The 12823-nt window shown below is 28.9% G+C and overlaps 1 protein-coding gene across 6 annotated transcripts; it reads right to left on the minus strand.

Annotated features, from left to right (window-relative positions):
- Positions 1-19: 19 nt before the first annotated feature.
- Positions 20-12225, minus strand: LOC127280568 (protein kinase C-binding protein NELL2-like). Of its 6 annotated transcripts, XR_007842843.1 has the most exons (10): positions 11697-12222; positions 11048-11591; positions 10209-10418; positions 8929-9079; positions 8435-8717; positions 7872-8027; positions 7553-7775; positions 2311-2502; positions 1225-2012; positions 20-1116 (listed from the first exon to the last, which is right to left on the minus strand). XR_007842843.1 is itself a non-coding variant. In XM_051303675.1 (9 exons), the coding sequence occupies exons 2-9, from the start codon at positions 11298-11300 to the stop codon at positions 2005-2007; spliced, it is 1359 nt and encodes a 452-aa protein (XP_051159632.1). In that variant the 5' UTR covers positions 11301-11591; positions 11697-12225; the 3' UTR covers positions 20-2004. The 6 variants fall into 6 exon arrangements, 5 of the variants coding, with proteins under 5 accessions (XP_051159632.1, XP_051159623.1, XP_051159593.1 ...); XM_051303675.1 differs by having other exon boundaries at positions 20-2012; positions 10326-10418; positions 11697-12225; XM_051303666.1 differs by lacking the exons at positions 1225-2012; positions 2311-2502 and adding an exon at positions 4213-4417 and having other exon boundaries at positions 11697-12223.
- Between the last annotated feature and the right edge of the window lie 598 nt (positions 12226-12823).

Genomic DNA, 12823 nt, shown 5'->3' on the forward strand with positions numbered 1-12823 from the left:
TTTAATTTTAATTATGAAAACAAAAATAATTAACAAATCGAATACGGAAAAATGTCCAAGACAGTTCCGAAATATTAAGAACAATATTAATTCTAGAGACAACTTTAAAACTAATTAGTAAATAAATAAAATATAATTCACTATTGGAACTGGATCTGGATTTTGTTTGTAATTATGTGACAACAAGGTAATTAATTCATTACCGACAGTGAACTGATAACAACTTATAATGTCAAAAGGCAATATTTAATAAATAAACGTTTACATAAACCTTGGCGTAAGCGTCAGAGTGAAGTAAATAAGATTGAGTGAGAATTAAATCTCAGTCGTTCGCGTTCACTTTAACTCACCTCACTCTGGCGTTAACGTTCCACTTCTATACTTACTTAGATAAGTATCATACGTATTACTTAATTTTGTGGTGTAAACCAAGTAAATAATGCTGTTTTGTCGGTTAGGCTACATGTAATCGTTTTTTCATATATATATATATTTTTGATACACTGTAAAAAAAGGGAGTTAGATTTTAACTCCCAAACGGACTCTAAAAAAGTCCCACCCTTTTGGAGTTGATCTAATTTTAACTCACTTTTGAAGTTGATTTTTTACTCAAAAAATTTTACTCTTAACTCTGGTTGCCATTAACTCCCCAATTTTTTTACAGTGTGTATAAGGAAAATGCATCACAAAGTATATAATGAATTGTGTGCATTACGAGCAGTATGCGAGAATAGGAAATGTGTGTTCCCCAATTTAAATTAGTAAAAATTTCTGCTAATTTTAAGTCATTTTTAAAAATTTTTACTTTAGTAAAAAAATATTACTAAATCAAATAGTATAATATTTTACTAAAAATTAGTGAAAATTTTTACTAATTTGAATTAATTCTCACTAATTTTTGCTTTCAAATAGAAAAAAAATTATTTGCAATAAAAATTTCTTCATTTACTCATAAATTATTTCATGATTTAGTACACATATGTATTTTTGCGAGTAGATTACCAGGAACAATTTAGTAAACGTGATGACGGCCATAGCGTAGTTAAGAAAAAACTCAAAATTTTCGACAAATACGTGTAAAACTCCCATCCCCCTTTAGCGGTCACATCATTTGACCTAGAAGGATAAAATTTGATAAATATACGTATTTTCAAAAGTAAATTAGAGAAAAAATATGGCGAAGATGATTGGAGTTGTTGATTATAGCGTTGTCAAGGTGCTTACACCCCGTTGCTCCCTAGTGCTACATCAAAAACCATTGGATATTAAGTTTTATGTAAATCCATTAATTTTTAAATTTTTGTGTCCGACATATTGGGTCCGCCATTTTTAAGTTTTGAAATCTGATTCCAGATGCATAATCAGCTGTCCCAAGAATAGTATATAAATAATAGTTGCAGATTTTTGATTTATTGAGAATGATCAATTTTGTCAAAATAAGCTTTTTTTGCGGCCCACTGTGGGTCAGATAGATAGCAATTTCTAAACGAACGCGAAGATGATTGGAGCAAGACCATCTTTTTTCCATTGTTTACTTTTTTTATTCATTAAAATGATTCGTTTTATTACTTGAAGAAATTTTTTTTTAAACGTAATGTAAGAAAAAGTTGGGGTTTTCGAGAAATTCAAGTCTTGATTTTAGATTTTTAGGATGCTTGAACAATAAGAAAATAAAGGATCTTCTTCAAAAAAATTATATATTTCAGAAAAATGTCCAAATTAAAGTTCCTTGAAATCATTCGTGTTCGTTGTGCTCGATTAAATTTCCTGCTTTTTTCATTAGACTAGTTCTTTAATTTTAAAAAAGAAAATCAAGTTATATTTATGTGTATGTATATTAAATTTTCCCTCCTTTTCTTTTGCAACAATATTTCAATTTTTGATTTTTTTACGTTATTGTCTATTGCTTTTCATTTTGTTTGGTTTTTCATTAACTTTCTTTTGCCTAGCAGTATTTTCTATACACTTCAAAATTATCCACTGTTAGTAAATGAAAATTCCATTTTAGGCACCTGAAATAATTAATAATATTTTTAATTGTACTTAATAAATAATGCACAAAATTTTAGAACGCACAATTTCATGGGAAATTAAATTAATATCACTTTCGTTATGTATATGTTTCACAAAGATAATATTTTTCTTCTGATTCTCAAATTATACTTATAGTTCTTTTTAATTAAATTAGATGATTGTAATAAGTATTGTATATACAGAAAAAGTTCTTGCACTGAGAGGATTACATTCTATTTGAGTGTATTAATTACGTATATAATCCTATTTTAGTATATAATTTTTATTTTACAATACCTGAACAGAATTTACAACATTCTTCAGCTACACTGATTTGTTCGTTCAATGGGCATGATAATGATGGACATTTCGTTTCAGTATTGAATCTTTGGCAAGTGAAGCTACCATCGTAGCAATCACATTCAACACACTGTTTTGGTGATACTTTTTCACCATGATCATATATTACGCCATGCAAATAACATTGTTCTAAAAAGCAATATTTAAATTAATAAATGTAAAAAATACAGACAATTAATAATTACAATGAAAAAGTAATTCGCGTTTGATTCTTTTGTCGTGAAAGTAATATAGGACACAGTATAAGGAGACACTTTCTGATTTGCCTGGCAATATTATTATAATTGAACCTTCCAATTCTGTAATTTGTTTAGCGCTCGGACGGACGCTCTATTAGTAGTCGGGTAGCAGCGAGCGTCAATGGCTCCCTCGCTGCTACCCGACTACCAATAGAGCGTCCGGCCGAGTGCTAAACGAGTTACAAAATTGGGAGGTTCAATTAGAGACGCTATATTTTTCTTATAATCTGTAATTGAATTTATTTTTAATTAAAAATGGTAGTCTTAGAGGTTATTTTCTATTTAACGTGCGCTTTGCAAATCTTATATAGTTATTACGATCGTAAAAAAGGCGATTATCAACAATTAGTCAGCATGAAAAGCAATTTTAATTTGCTTTTATAAAAATAAACTATAAAAGAGATTGGGGGTGTTCTTGTAAGACTGCATTAAGCGCTCGTACTATAGATAAAACCAACCACGCAATATCTACTTCGATTTGCTCGGAGGATGGCATGTAAAATTTGAGTTCGGACTGTCTGTCCCAACCGCAATTTCTACTTCGAATTGCATGGAAGGAAGTAGGAACCTATTGGCCAGATCTAGTCTAGCGACGCAAGTATAGATATTGCGTGGTTGGGTCAGCCGTACTCTTGCATGGGCGCCATCAATTGAGGGTACCGATCAAAGAACCGGTTATAATTCTTTAACTCCCGATTTCGTTATAACAGGTTCTTTGATCCGAAAACTCAATTGTAGTTTATTGAAAATGTTAGAGAGGAAGCGTATTAGAAAATATAGTCTGCTAATATAACACCTATATTTAACGACTATGGCTTAGAAATTCTTTAAGATAATAGCGTAAAATAAAATTTATATAAAATTTAGGTCTCTTTACTTTGTATAACAAGATTTAATTTCAATTTCATTTTATTTTCAATATTGAACTCTACTCCACTAGAATAGATGCCGTTAAAAAAATAGGTAATGCCTCTAAGGAGGAGGGTGGAGCAGCAAATATACGCTAGCTTAGTTACGATAGGGCAAGAGTAGCCGCGATGTATTTTGACAAAAAATATTCTCACAGTTAACTTGAATGTATCAAATTCATCCAATTGATCCAAACATGATTATAAATAGTTAAAAATTCTTGATTTTCAGTTAAGCAAAAAAAGAAAAAATCACTTTTTTGTTTGAGAATCGTCCTACATGACTGTACATTTATCCAACCTAACAATAGAAACATGTTTGAAATGTTCAACAAGAAGAGAAGAATAACAAAAATGATGAATTGCAATTACAAATGAAGAATATTGCTAATTTCAAGTTTTTATGAGGTTTTTTTATTCGAAAAATCCACTGCACTAATAAACCAATTGGATTTGGTAAGATGAATCAACAGTTATTAATAAACTGAGGTTATTTGTAACAGGATGCAAAATCTCCCAAATAACAAAAGCCGCAAACGATTTAAAACGACTAAGATGTTGTAAGAAATAAAACACTCTTGTTTGAATTCGGGGTTTAAGATAAACGCATTTATAGAATTTAATGGTTAGAGTACAGAACGTCTGCTAAAATAATAAGTTGATGTTTCTAAATGGGAAATATTGCAACTCACCCTTGTTTTCCATTAAATAATGAGGCTTGTTAATCCGATGAACCATGATCTTTAGACGAACAGCAACATATAATAACAAACACCACCCAGGACGAATTATTTTCTTCCAATATGGAATTCTCTTGTATACAAATATCAAACGACAAATTCTTCATGCAGGACGATAATCTCGTACTATTTATCCCTTCAGACAGGAAACTGTCAACTGAAACAAGTAAAGGTCTGATTAACGAAAGTAGGATAAAATTCGATGGTTGTGACACAATTCTAGCAACTCGCACGATTATTTAAACTTTACAAAGGTTATAAATTTATTTTAAAAATTTATTTGATTTAAAGCCTAATGGGGAATTTATATCATCCATGAGGGTTAGAGTACACACGTTTGGATGAATGTTAAATGAATAAAACTATCAAATTTCTACGAAACTTTCAATGTCTCGTGATTGAAGTTAATGTTCGAAATTTTATTGATTAGACAAAATAATTGATTGTAAGATGAAATTGTAATACTGCTATGAAAACACAACAAGAAAACTATAATAAACACCTCTGAATTATTCAAGCAGAATATATCTAACACGATTATCAAAGTTTTCAATGGAATATTATCATCTAGTATTTCAAATAGAACGTACAATAGAAATAATCTTTATCTCTACAAATCAATTCATAATAAAAAAATTTAAGAACGCCTAACTTTTTATTAAGTATACATAATACTAGTTGAAAATATTAGATACATTTGACACCATAATATATAACCAAAAAATAATATGGACTTTAAGTTCATCCTGCGATAAATATAAAACTATTTCATCAAAAATATTGAAATATAGTTAATAATTATAAAATCTTTTAAAACAGTCACTCTCGAAAATTGAAATAAGGATAAGTAAACACTATTTCTAATTAGTGTATTTATACAGCTATATTAGTGGAATTTCACAAATTTATTACCGCATATACGCTAATTGGAATTAGTGGTATACTTATTGCTATGAATCAGTAAAATTTCGCCAATTCAAATTTAAAGAGCAATATCAGATTTGACAACAACTTAGTTCATCGTTATACACTGTTTCATTTAATCTTATTAAGAATGAAAATTTTGGTACACATGATCTAAACATCTAAACAATAAGAAGTAACGAGTAGAAAACACTTTTTCAACAAAGTATTTTGTTATCCCAAAAATTTCGAGGATATACTAGAAGTGGCACAAAAAACTTTGCGATGCGAGAGTTATATAACACAATTCTGGAAAATGCAAAAGTCATAGCCAATTTTATTTTGCATGTACATACGATGTGACATGGTTCTCTTGTATAATATTCCTATACAAAATATTAAAAAATATTTTTCTGATTCATACAAACTATAAAACTGAAAATCTTTGACACTTTTCAATAACCACTGAGAAACCAGAAGAATAAAACACTGAAAAAACGCTCAATAAGAGAATATATTCATGTCAATAAATGACAAACCTGTACCAATGTTTACTATAGACAATAAGTAATTTTGCAAATGCTTGTGCAGTTGATGAAGCAGGAACTCGCTAGCATCATTGCTTTCAGATTTTTTATATAATAAATTTCAATACATTATAGTTAGTTATTCCTTTCAGGACCAAATTCACAAAAATTTGTCCTGTAGTTTTAGGTTACATGTTGGTACTTAAAATCGCTATAAAAAATATTTCATAAATGGGATAAGTAATTAATTTTTTGGATAGCACAATTAACCTGTCAGATGTTGTAACTTTGTGATGGATAAAATATCTGACTGGTTAGTTGTTCTATCCAAGAAATGAATAACTTATCCCATTATTTTATTGGATCGAGCTCTAGAGTAGTCCAATATATTGTATACCTTATACAACCATTTTTCTCTGAGCAAATGTTTGAGTTACTACTATAAAAAATTAATTTTAGAATCTCAATAAGAATATTTTTTTTTACAAAATTATATGCAAGTAGTATGAAAAAAGTACAGAAAAATAATAAATTAATTTTGATGTTTTTTTATCAATTGATAATAATCACTCCTTTTTACGTCAGGGTTTTTATTATTGTGTACAATGATATTTTATCGGACCATTAACCAGTAAATTACTTTAATTTTTAGTAACCAATTATTTTTAACATTTCTGTAAGTAAAAAATTATTTAAATAATATTGAGATATTTTTATATGGCAACCAGAAAGCGTGACCAAATAATTTTTAATAAAGAAAGCAACAAACTTTTATATATACGACACATCTTATTCATATAAACTTATAAGTCTTACCGTATTGCAGTGAGATCTTGACTATGAGGTAATTTCACTGTGATATATTATAAATGTATATTTTTTCATTTAAATTATGAATAAATTACATTTTTATTTTTATGATAAATGCAGAATGCGAAAGTCAACATTTGATTGCAAGCTGGTGTGAATAGATTTGTTATGTATTATAAATAGGTTTGCAAAATTTTTAAATTATGCGTTGTCGAATTCTATGGGACATACGCTTACGTAGTACATTTTCTATTACTTCCCAGTTATATTCCTCAATATTTATTCAAAAATAAGTCGTGTCTCAAAAAACAGAATTAAATTTGACATTTTGTTACTTGGCACAAACTTAGCCACATGCTTATGTGCTGATACTACTTGAAAATTGACTTCCGCACTCTGAACTCACCTTTATTATAATATGATTCTTTATTACTCTCTAAAACTGAAATAGCGATAACGAGATATAAAAATAACAATAATTCCAATTAGTATTGCTTCAAATGAGTAAAATTTTACTAATTTATTAGCGCATATACGCAAATTGGAATTAGTGGTACACTTATCGCAGTAAATCAGTTAAAATTTGCTAATTTAGGATCCTCATTCTGTAGACAGTATAGTGAACGACTCATCAAAGTGGTTCCACAAGCAAGCGAAATTTCATAGTAAGAGTTATATAATTGGGACGCTCAATTCAGATTTAGAGAGTGTTGTTTCTTTCTTTCTCACAACAATCTACATTGTATAGTTATAATTCTTTTTTCCTTTTAACTTGTATGTTCCAAATAAGCAAATTTGATCACATTGCATTTGTTTTAATTTGGTACATGAAAATATTCATGAACTTGCACAAGAACATGTACACTGCGTCTTGTACGATTATATTTTTCAGTATAAGAACTTGTGCAAGATCTTGTACAAGTTCTGCTAAAAGAACTTGTTCCAAATTCTGGTGTCGAAATTGTACATTTTCTTGAATAGAACCCGGTACAAGTTCAGCTACTAATTAACTTTAAGATTATTAATTTAAAAAATAAAAAAATATTACTTACTTAAACAAACTGGACAACAGTGTCCAATAGGCACAATCGGATTTTTGCATGCTACTGGAGCACAAGGTGTTAATTTACATTTTATTTCACCATGTACACAAGAACACTGATGACAGTCTTTTTCCCATGTTGCTCCATCATCATGAATAGTGCCATTGACTCTACAAGATTTTTCACATTCACAATCTTCTAATTTCCTTATTATATTTTCTGCGGTCGCTAACTGAAATAAATTATATATTCAATTTCTTTACTTAAACAGAGTGTGCATAACTTATAAATCTTTAAGTATACTTGGATTTAATGATTTCAGACTTACCCTGAGAGTTAGCTCGTTTAAGTCATATAATACTCTCTCAACTGTTTTATGTAATAGTAAAAAATGACCACAAACTGGACAAGATGAATCGAGCTGAGGACATTGGTACAGATAACCATGAGGTCCTGCTATTAACTTTACATCTTGGAGGGCCCCCTACAATAGACATAATTATAACATTTAATTATTATTATTACTATTTTTGTTATTATTTTGTAAGGTTAACAAAATTTTAAGACATTTCTTATTTCTTTTACCAAAATTAACTTAAACAAGACATGTAACGCAAAAAAATTAATGCTCTCCTTTCTTTAATCTACTCAAGAAAAATAACATTAGAATTTCTTTATTTAGGTAAATCCAAGTTGACGCTTTTATTTCTTCATTCGTCTAAGGAAAATGAAAAAAAAGCTTTCTATTATACTTTATAGTATAATGATTCTGTGACGGGGAATAGACAATTAAATCATTGAGATCTTTTGTTCTCATATATGCATTTTTATTTCGTGTTCCTAAAAGATTTTTTCAGGGATGTATCTAAGAGCGAGAACTACCTATATTACCTTGAACAGAAAATGATTCGTGCTTCTTTGGCCTACCCAAAGTTGAAGGAAAGGTTTCGTAAAATTTGTGTCAGGTGCTCCTGGTCTTAGAAGACGCCTGTAAAGAGGATGACAATCAACTAATAACTCAACTTGTGAACCACTGATAATCAGCGCAACTTTATGCCATGCACCATCAGCTAGTCGGTATGGAAATCTTTCAACATGAATGGTGCCGTCTTGACGTGATACGTAGTGAAGACGTAACTCATCTTTGCGACCACTACTCTGCAGTTCTAAGTACCTTAAAAAGTTTATTACAAATAGATGATTAATTATTTCGTTGTAATTAATATTAATTTATTTATATTTGTTCATATAGCCTATCGCATAACGTTGTAGGTACGTCAACGTCAAACTTCTAACTTCAGATATCAAGGTGCTTAACAGCTGAGCCGAGTGAAAATATTCAAAATTTATTTAATATTTATTTTTAAAATCTAACTTTAAAATACCTGTTGTTACCATACGAAAAGGCTACAATTGTTCCCGAATTTGCTTCTTCTTGTCGTAAAATAGCAACCATTGTAAATTCAGTGCACTGTCGAAGCAATGAAGTTGCTTGTTGGAAATATTTTTCACTCATTCGAAGCTCCCTATCTTCACCTATAATATATATTTATATAATTATATGTGACGCTCCACGAGAAAAGGGACCTATCGCGACAAAACAGAATTATACAGGAAAGGCGTTTAAAGTCGAACGTTCTGATTGGCTGAGACGCGCCAGCGAAAATCAGCCCCACTACCTTACTACTACATCGTTCCTACGTCTCACGGATACAACAAGTATACTAGTGTAGTGGTGGTGGGGATGGTTTCCGTAGTCCGTGCTGGAACGCGATTGACAGGGTCATGTTTAAAGCTTTATTACAAAAAAAGTAATTAGAAAAACATTATTTTTGACATTTCTATATGAAAGAGCAACTCAAATACTATCGATTCGCATATAAAACTGGAAATTAATTTTTTGTCGCGATAGGTCCCTTTTCTCGTGGAGCGTCACATATATATTTCTTTTTTTAATTATAGAAAAAATTATTGCTTAAACGACTTATTTTTAACTTGTATAAATATATATAATTTATTATTTTAATTCAGATGTATTCATAATTACGAGAGTGTTGAAATAAAAATTTGTTCTGTATGTTTGGTGTAGAGAATGATCAGGAAATAAGCGATTAAATATTCTATATAAACAGGTTCCGGGTTGTCTTTAAATAGGAAAATTCTATTCAACTCAGAGCGGCAAATATAACTCTTTTGAACGGAATAAAAAAGAGAGCGCACTGCGTTCCTTTTTCGAGTCTTGAAGAGTGTCTCAGCTTTGAGGACTACTGTGAGCCTTTTACAGTGTGCTGTGGACTCTTCTGGGGCACGTTGCGCGTCCTAGAAAGATTCAGAATAGTCCTCAAAGCTGAGTCGCGTTAAAGGACTCAAAAAAACCATATAAATTGAGAATTTTCTAAAAAATTAATTTTTTTTTAATTTCTGAAGTTGCTTTAAAAATATTTCTAGTTCACCACTATTTTCCCTACAAACACATAAAAAAATATCTATTAGCATAAAGAAAAAAAGATATGCAGGTAAAGTTTTCTAACATAGAGTGCAAAAGATATATATATTATACAAATTAATAAATGATTAATTTCTTTATGTAAGAAATTTAAACAACTATATAGGTATGTTCTATAAAATTTTTCTAGAAACGTAATAATGGTTTTAGTAAATTTACCCTCAAAGTAATATGCAGGTTTTAACCGCATAAGACCGGGAACTTGTGTGACGCCTTGTAGAGTTCTATTATGTAATTGTAATGCTTCAAGTAAATCTATGATGCTACTAAGATCACCTTGAAACGTCGACTTGAGATCATGAAGTTCCGTTGAATCATTAAACGCTGTTTTTTTTGAATTTCCTTCACTTTCTTGTATAGTTCCAGATGCTGAAAAAGCAACAGTTTTAATTCAAAACTCTACATTCCACAAATTTTGACTAATAGAATATAGCAATAAGAAAACGATAAAAGTGGATATTATATCAGGACAGACATGAATTGTCAAGTATATATAAATATATATAATTACATATATCTGAATGTTGTATACAATGCACAATAATTATATGCATTGCGAGAACGAAAACTTTGACTAACTCTTAAAAGAGTTAGTTAGAGATGTAATCTCCAAATGCTTAATTATGACGTACATTTAACCTATTGAAGCAGGCAAGTGTTGTTTTTAACATAACGCATTTTTTTGTTAACTCATGCATATAACTTTCTTGATCGTTCTAAATGAATATTGAAACAATCTATTTCATTTAATCTATAGTAAATTTCCAATTTCAAGTGTGACAATTATAATATACAGAACGACTAACGAGTCTTCCCAATCAGCGCATAAGCTTACAGCATACTTAGAGCAAACTTGTAATGCAAGCTTGATGCAAGTATATAGCAAACTTATGGGTTGATTAGGGCTGTTATCGACTCGACATGCATAATTAATCACTCCTTATAAAAAAGTAGAAAAATTAATTTCTTCATTCATTCAATATTAATGTATACTTTACCTTCAGAAATGAATATAACAAGAAATATGTAAACTGCTGCTGCGAGAAGTAAAAAACTTTCATAGAAATTTTGATGTCTTTGTTGACGGGGTACTTGATTTACAAAGTCTTTTAAATGCTTACAAGATACTATCTTAAAAAATAAGTATTTATTTACTCCTTTAGTATTAAAAATATTATCACAATGACAGTGCTGACATGGACTATAATCGTATTGCAAGATGCGATTTCTAGGAAGTAGAATATGGCTCATGATCCAGGAAAGGTTAGAAATACAACCAACAAGGAGTTTTTAACAGACGCGGTCCATGATGCAATAAAATTTTAATAATCAATAATAATCATTTTTCAATAATATATATGTATATATAATTTGTAATTTTATAGTCAATTGATCTATTAATTTCTATCATAAATATTAGATATCTCATTCATCATTATTTAAAGCTATAATTGTTAAGCTAACCAAAATGATGTTTTTATGATGAAAATAAGTAAAAATAACATTCAATGTGTATGTTATGCTCTTCCTTCTTCCTATAACCTATAATAACATATACATTTATTTAAAAATTCTTGAAATTAGAATTTAAATTTAAATAGACTCTAATTAATAAACTTTTAAAAATAAACTATAGAAATACCTCACCCATTTAAATCGTTTTTATTCAATTTGTTGTAGAAATTGATTTAACACATTTTTTTAATATGAATTATTATTTTCACTTTCTTCTGCACTTTTTTTTACTCATCTATATACATATATATTTTATACTGACACAGTCCACTATTAACAACACTACTTTAAAAACAAATGCATTAAGAATCAATTTATTTTTTAATTCTACAAATAGAATAGTAATCACAATTTAAGAAATGAATAAATTACGTAAAAGTAGAATTAGTTTTTGAGAACAAATATTTAATTCAGGTGACAATTAAAAAACAAATGATTATGTTATAGTAATAATAAGATTATAATGAAATGAATTTCCTAAATAGTAACGAGACTATAATTCCTTGCAGCTTTTTAATATCTTTTTCTATCGAATACAATGGTATCTTCGCCGCGCGCAGCAACGCCTCACAACCACTGACACACCGGACTGTCCCTTAGAACGAATAGAAAGCCGTCGCTCTGGTAAATCGATGAATATTTCGCCGAAATCTGCAGTGACTCAGTCAAATAATTATACCTATTCAATAATATGGTTTACAGAGAAATATTAATATTATTATATTTTACTAGGTGAAGAGATTTTTAGTCAGGAAATATGATATTAAATATAGTTATAGTTTATAACACAATGTTAATATCTATCTCGTAAAGAATAAATAGAAGAAAGTTAAAATAAAAGACATAAATATATATATATATATATATATATATGTAAATTTTCATATAAGGAATATAGCAGGGTGGCCGCAATTTTAAGGGAAATCTATAGAAATTATAGGGAAAAGCGAAGTAATTTAAAAAATTTGTAATTAATAAAAATAATTTTTACAGTATTTTGAAACCTTGCCATGTTATACATACATTTCACGAACATTTAACATATAAATTAAAAAGAAATTATACACTGATAATAATGAGAAATTGAATTTGAATTTATGCCTAAAATATAAAATTTTTATTTTCTCAAAATGAGATGTTGAAATTTTTTTTTCATTTCAAAATAAGCATATTTCTTTTAATTTAAAAATTAAATATATATGATTTTTTAAAAACATGTAATTGGTTAATTTATATACATAAAAGTGAATATATTTATT

The sequence above is a fragment of the Leptopilina boulardi genome, unplaced genomic scaffold (assembly GCF_019393585.1).
Source record: "Leptopilina boulardi isolate dan_hultmark-lab unplaced genomic scaffold, ZJU_Lbou_2.1 LbouV2_112, whole genome shotgun sequence".
Classification (NCBI taxonomy): Eukaryota; Metazoa; Arthropoda; class Insecta; order Hymenoptera; family Figitidae; genus Leptopilina; species Leptopilina boulardi.

Bases quoted from the DNA above. Each gene is read 5' to 3' on its own strand.
- LOC127280568 (XM_051303636.1), bottom strand. From the start codon at position 11,300: ATGAGCCATATTCTACTTCCTAGAAATCGCATCTTGCAATACGATTAT. The intron at 8,718-8,928 runs GTATTTTAAAGT...AAACTTTTTAAG, and splicing joins TTTTCGTATGGTAACAACAG to GTACTTAGAACTGCAGAGTA. The intron at 7,776-7,871 runs GTAAGTCTGAAA...AATTTATTTCAG, and splicing joins TAAACGAGCTAACTCTCAGG to TTAGCGACCGCAGAAAATAT.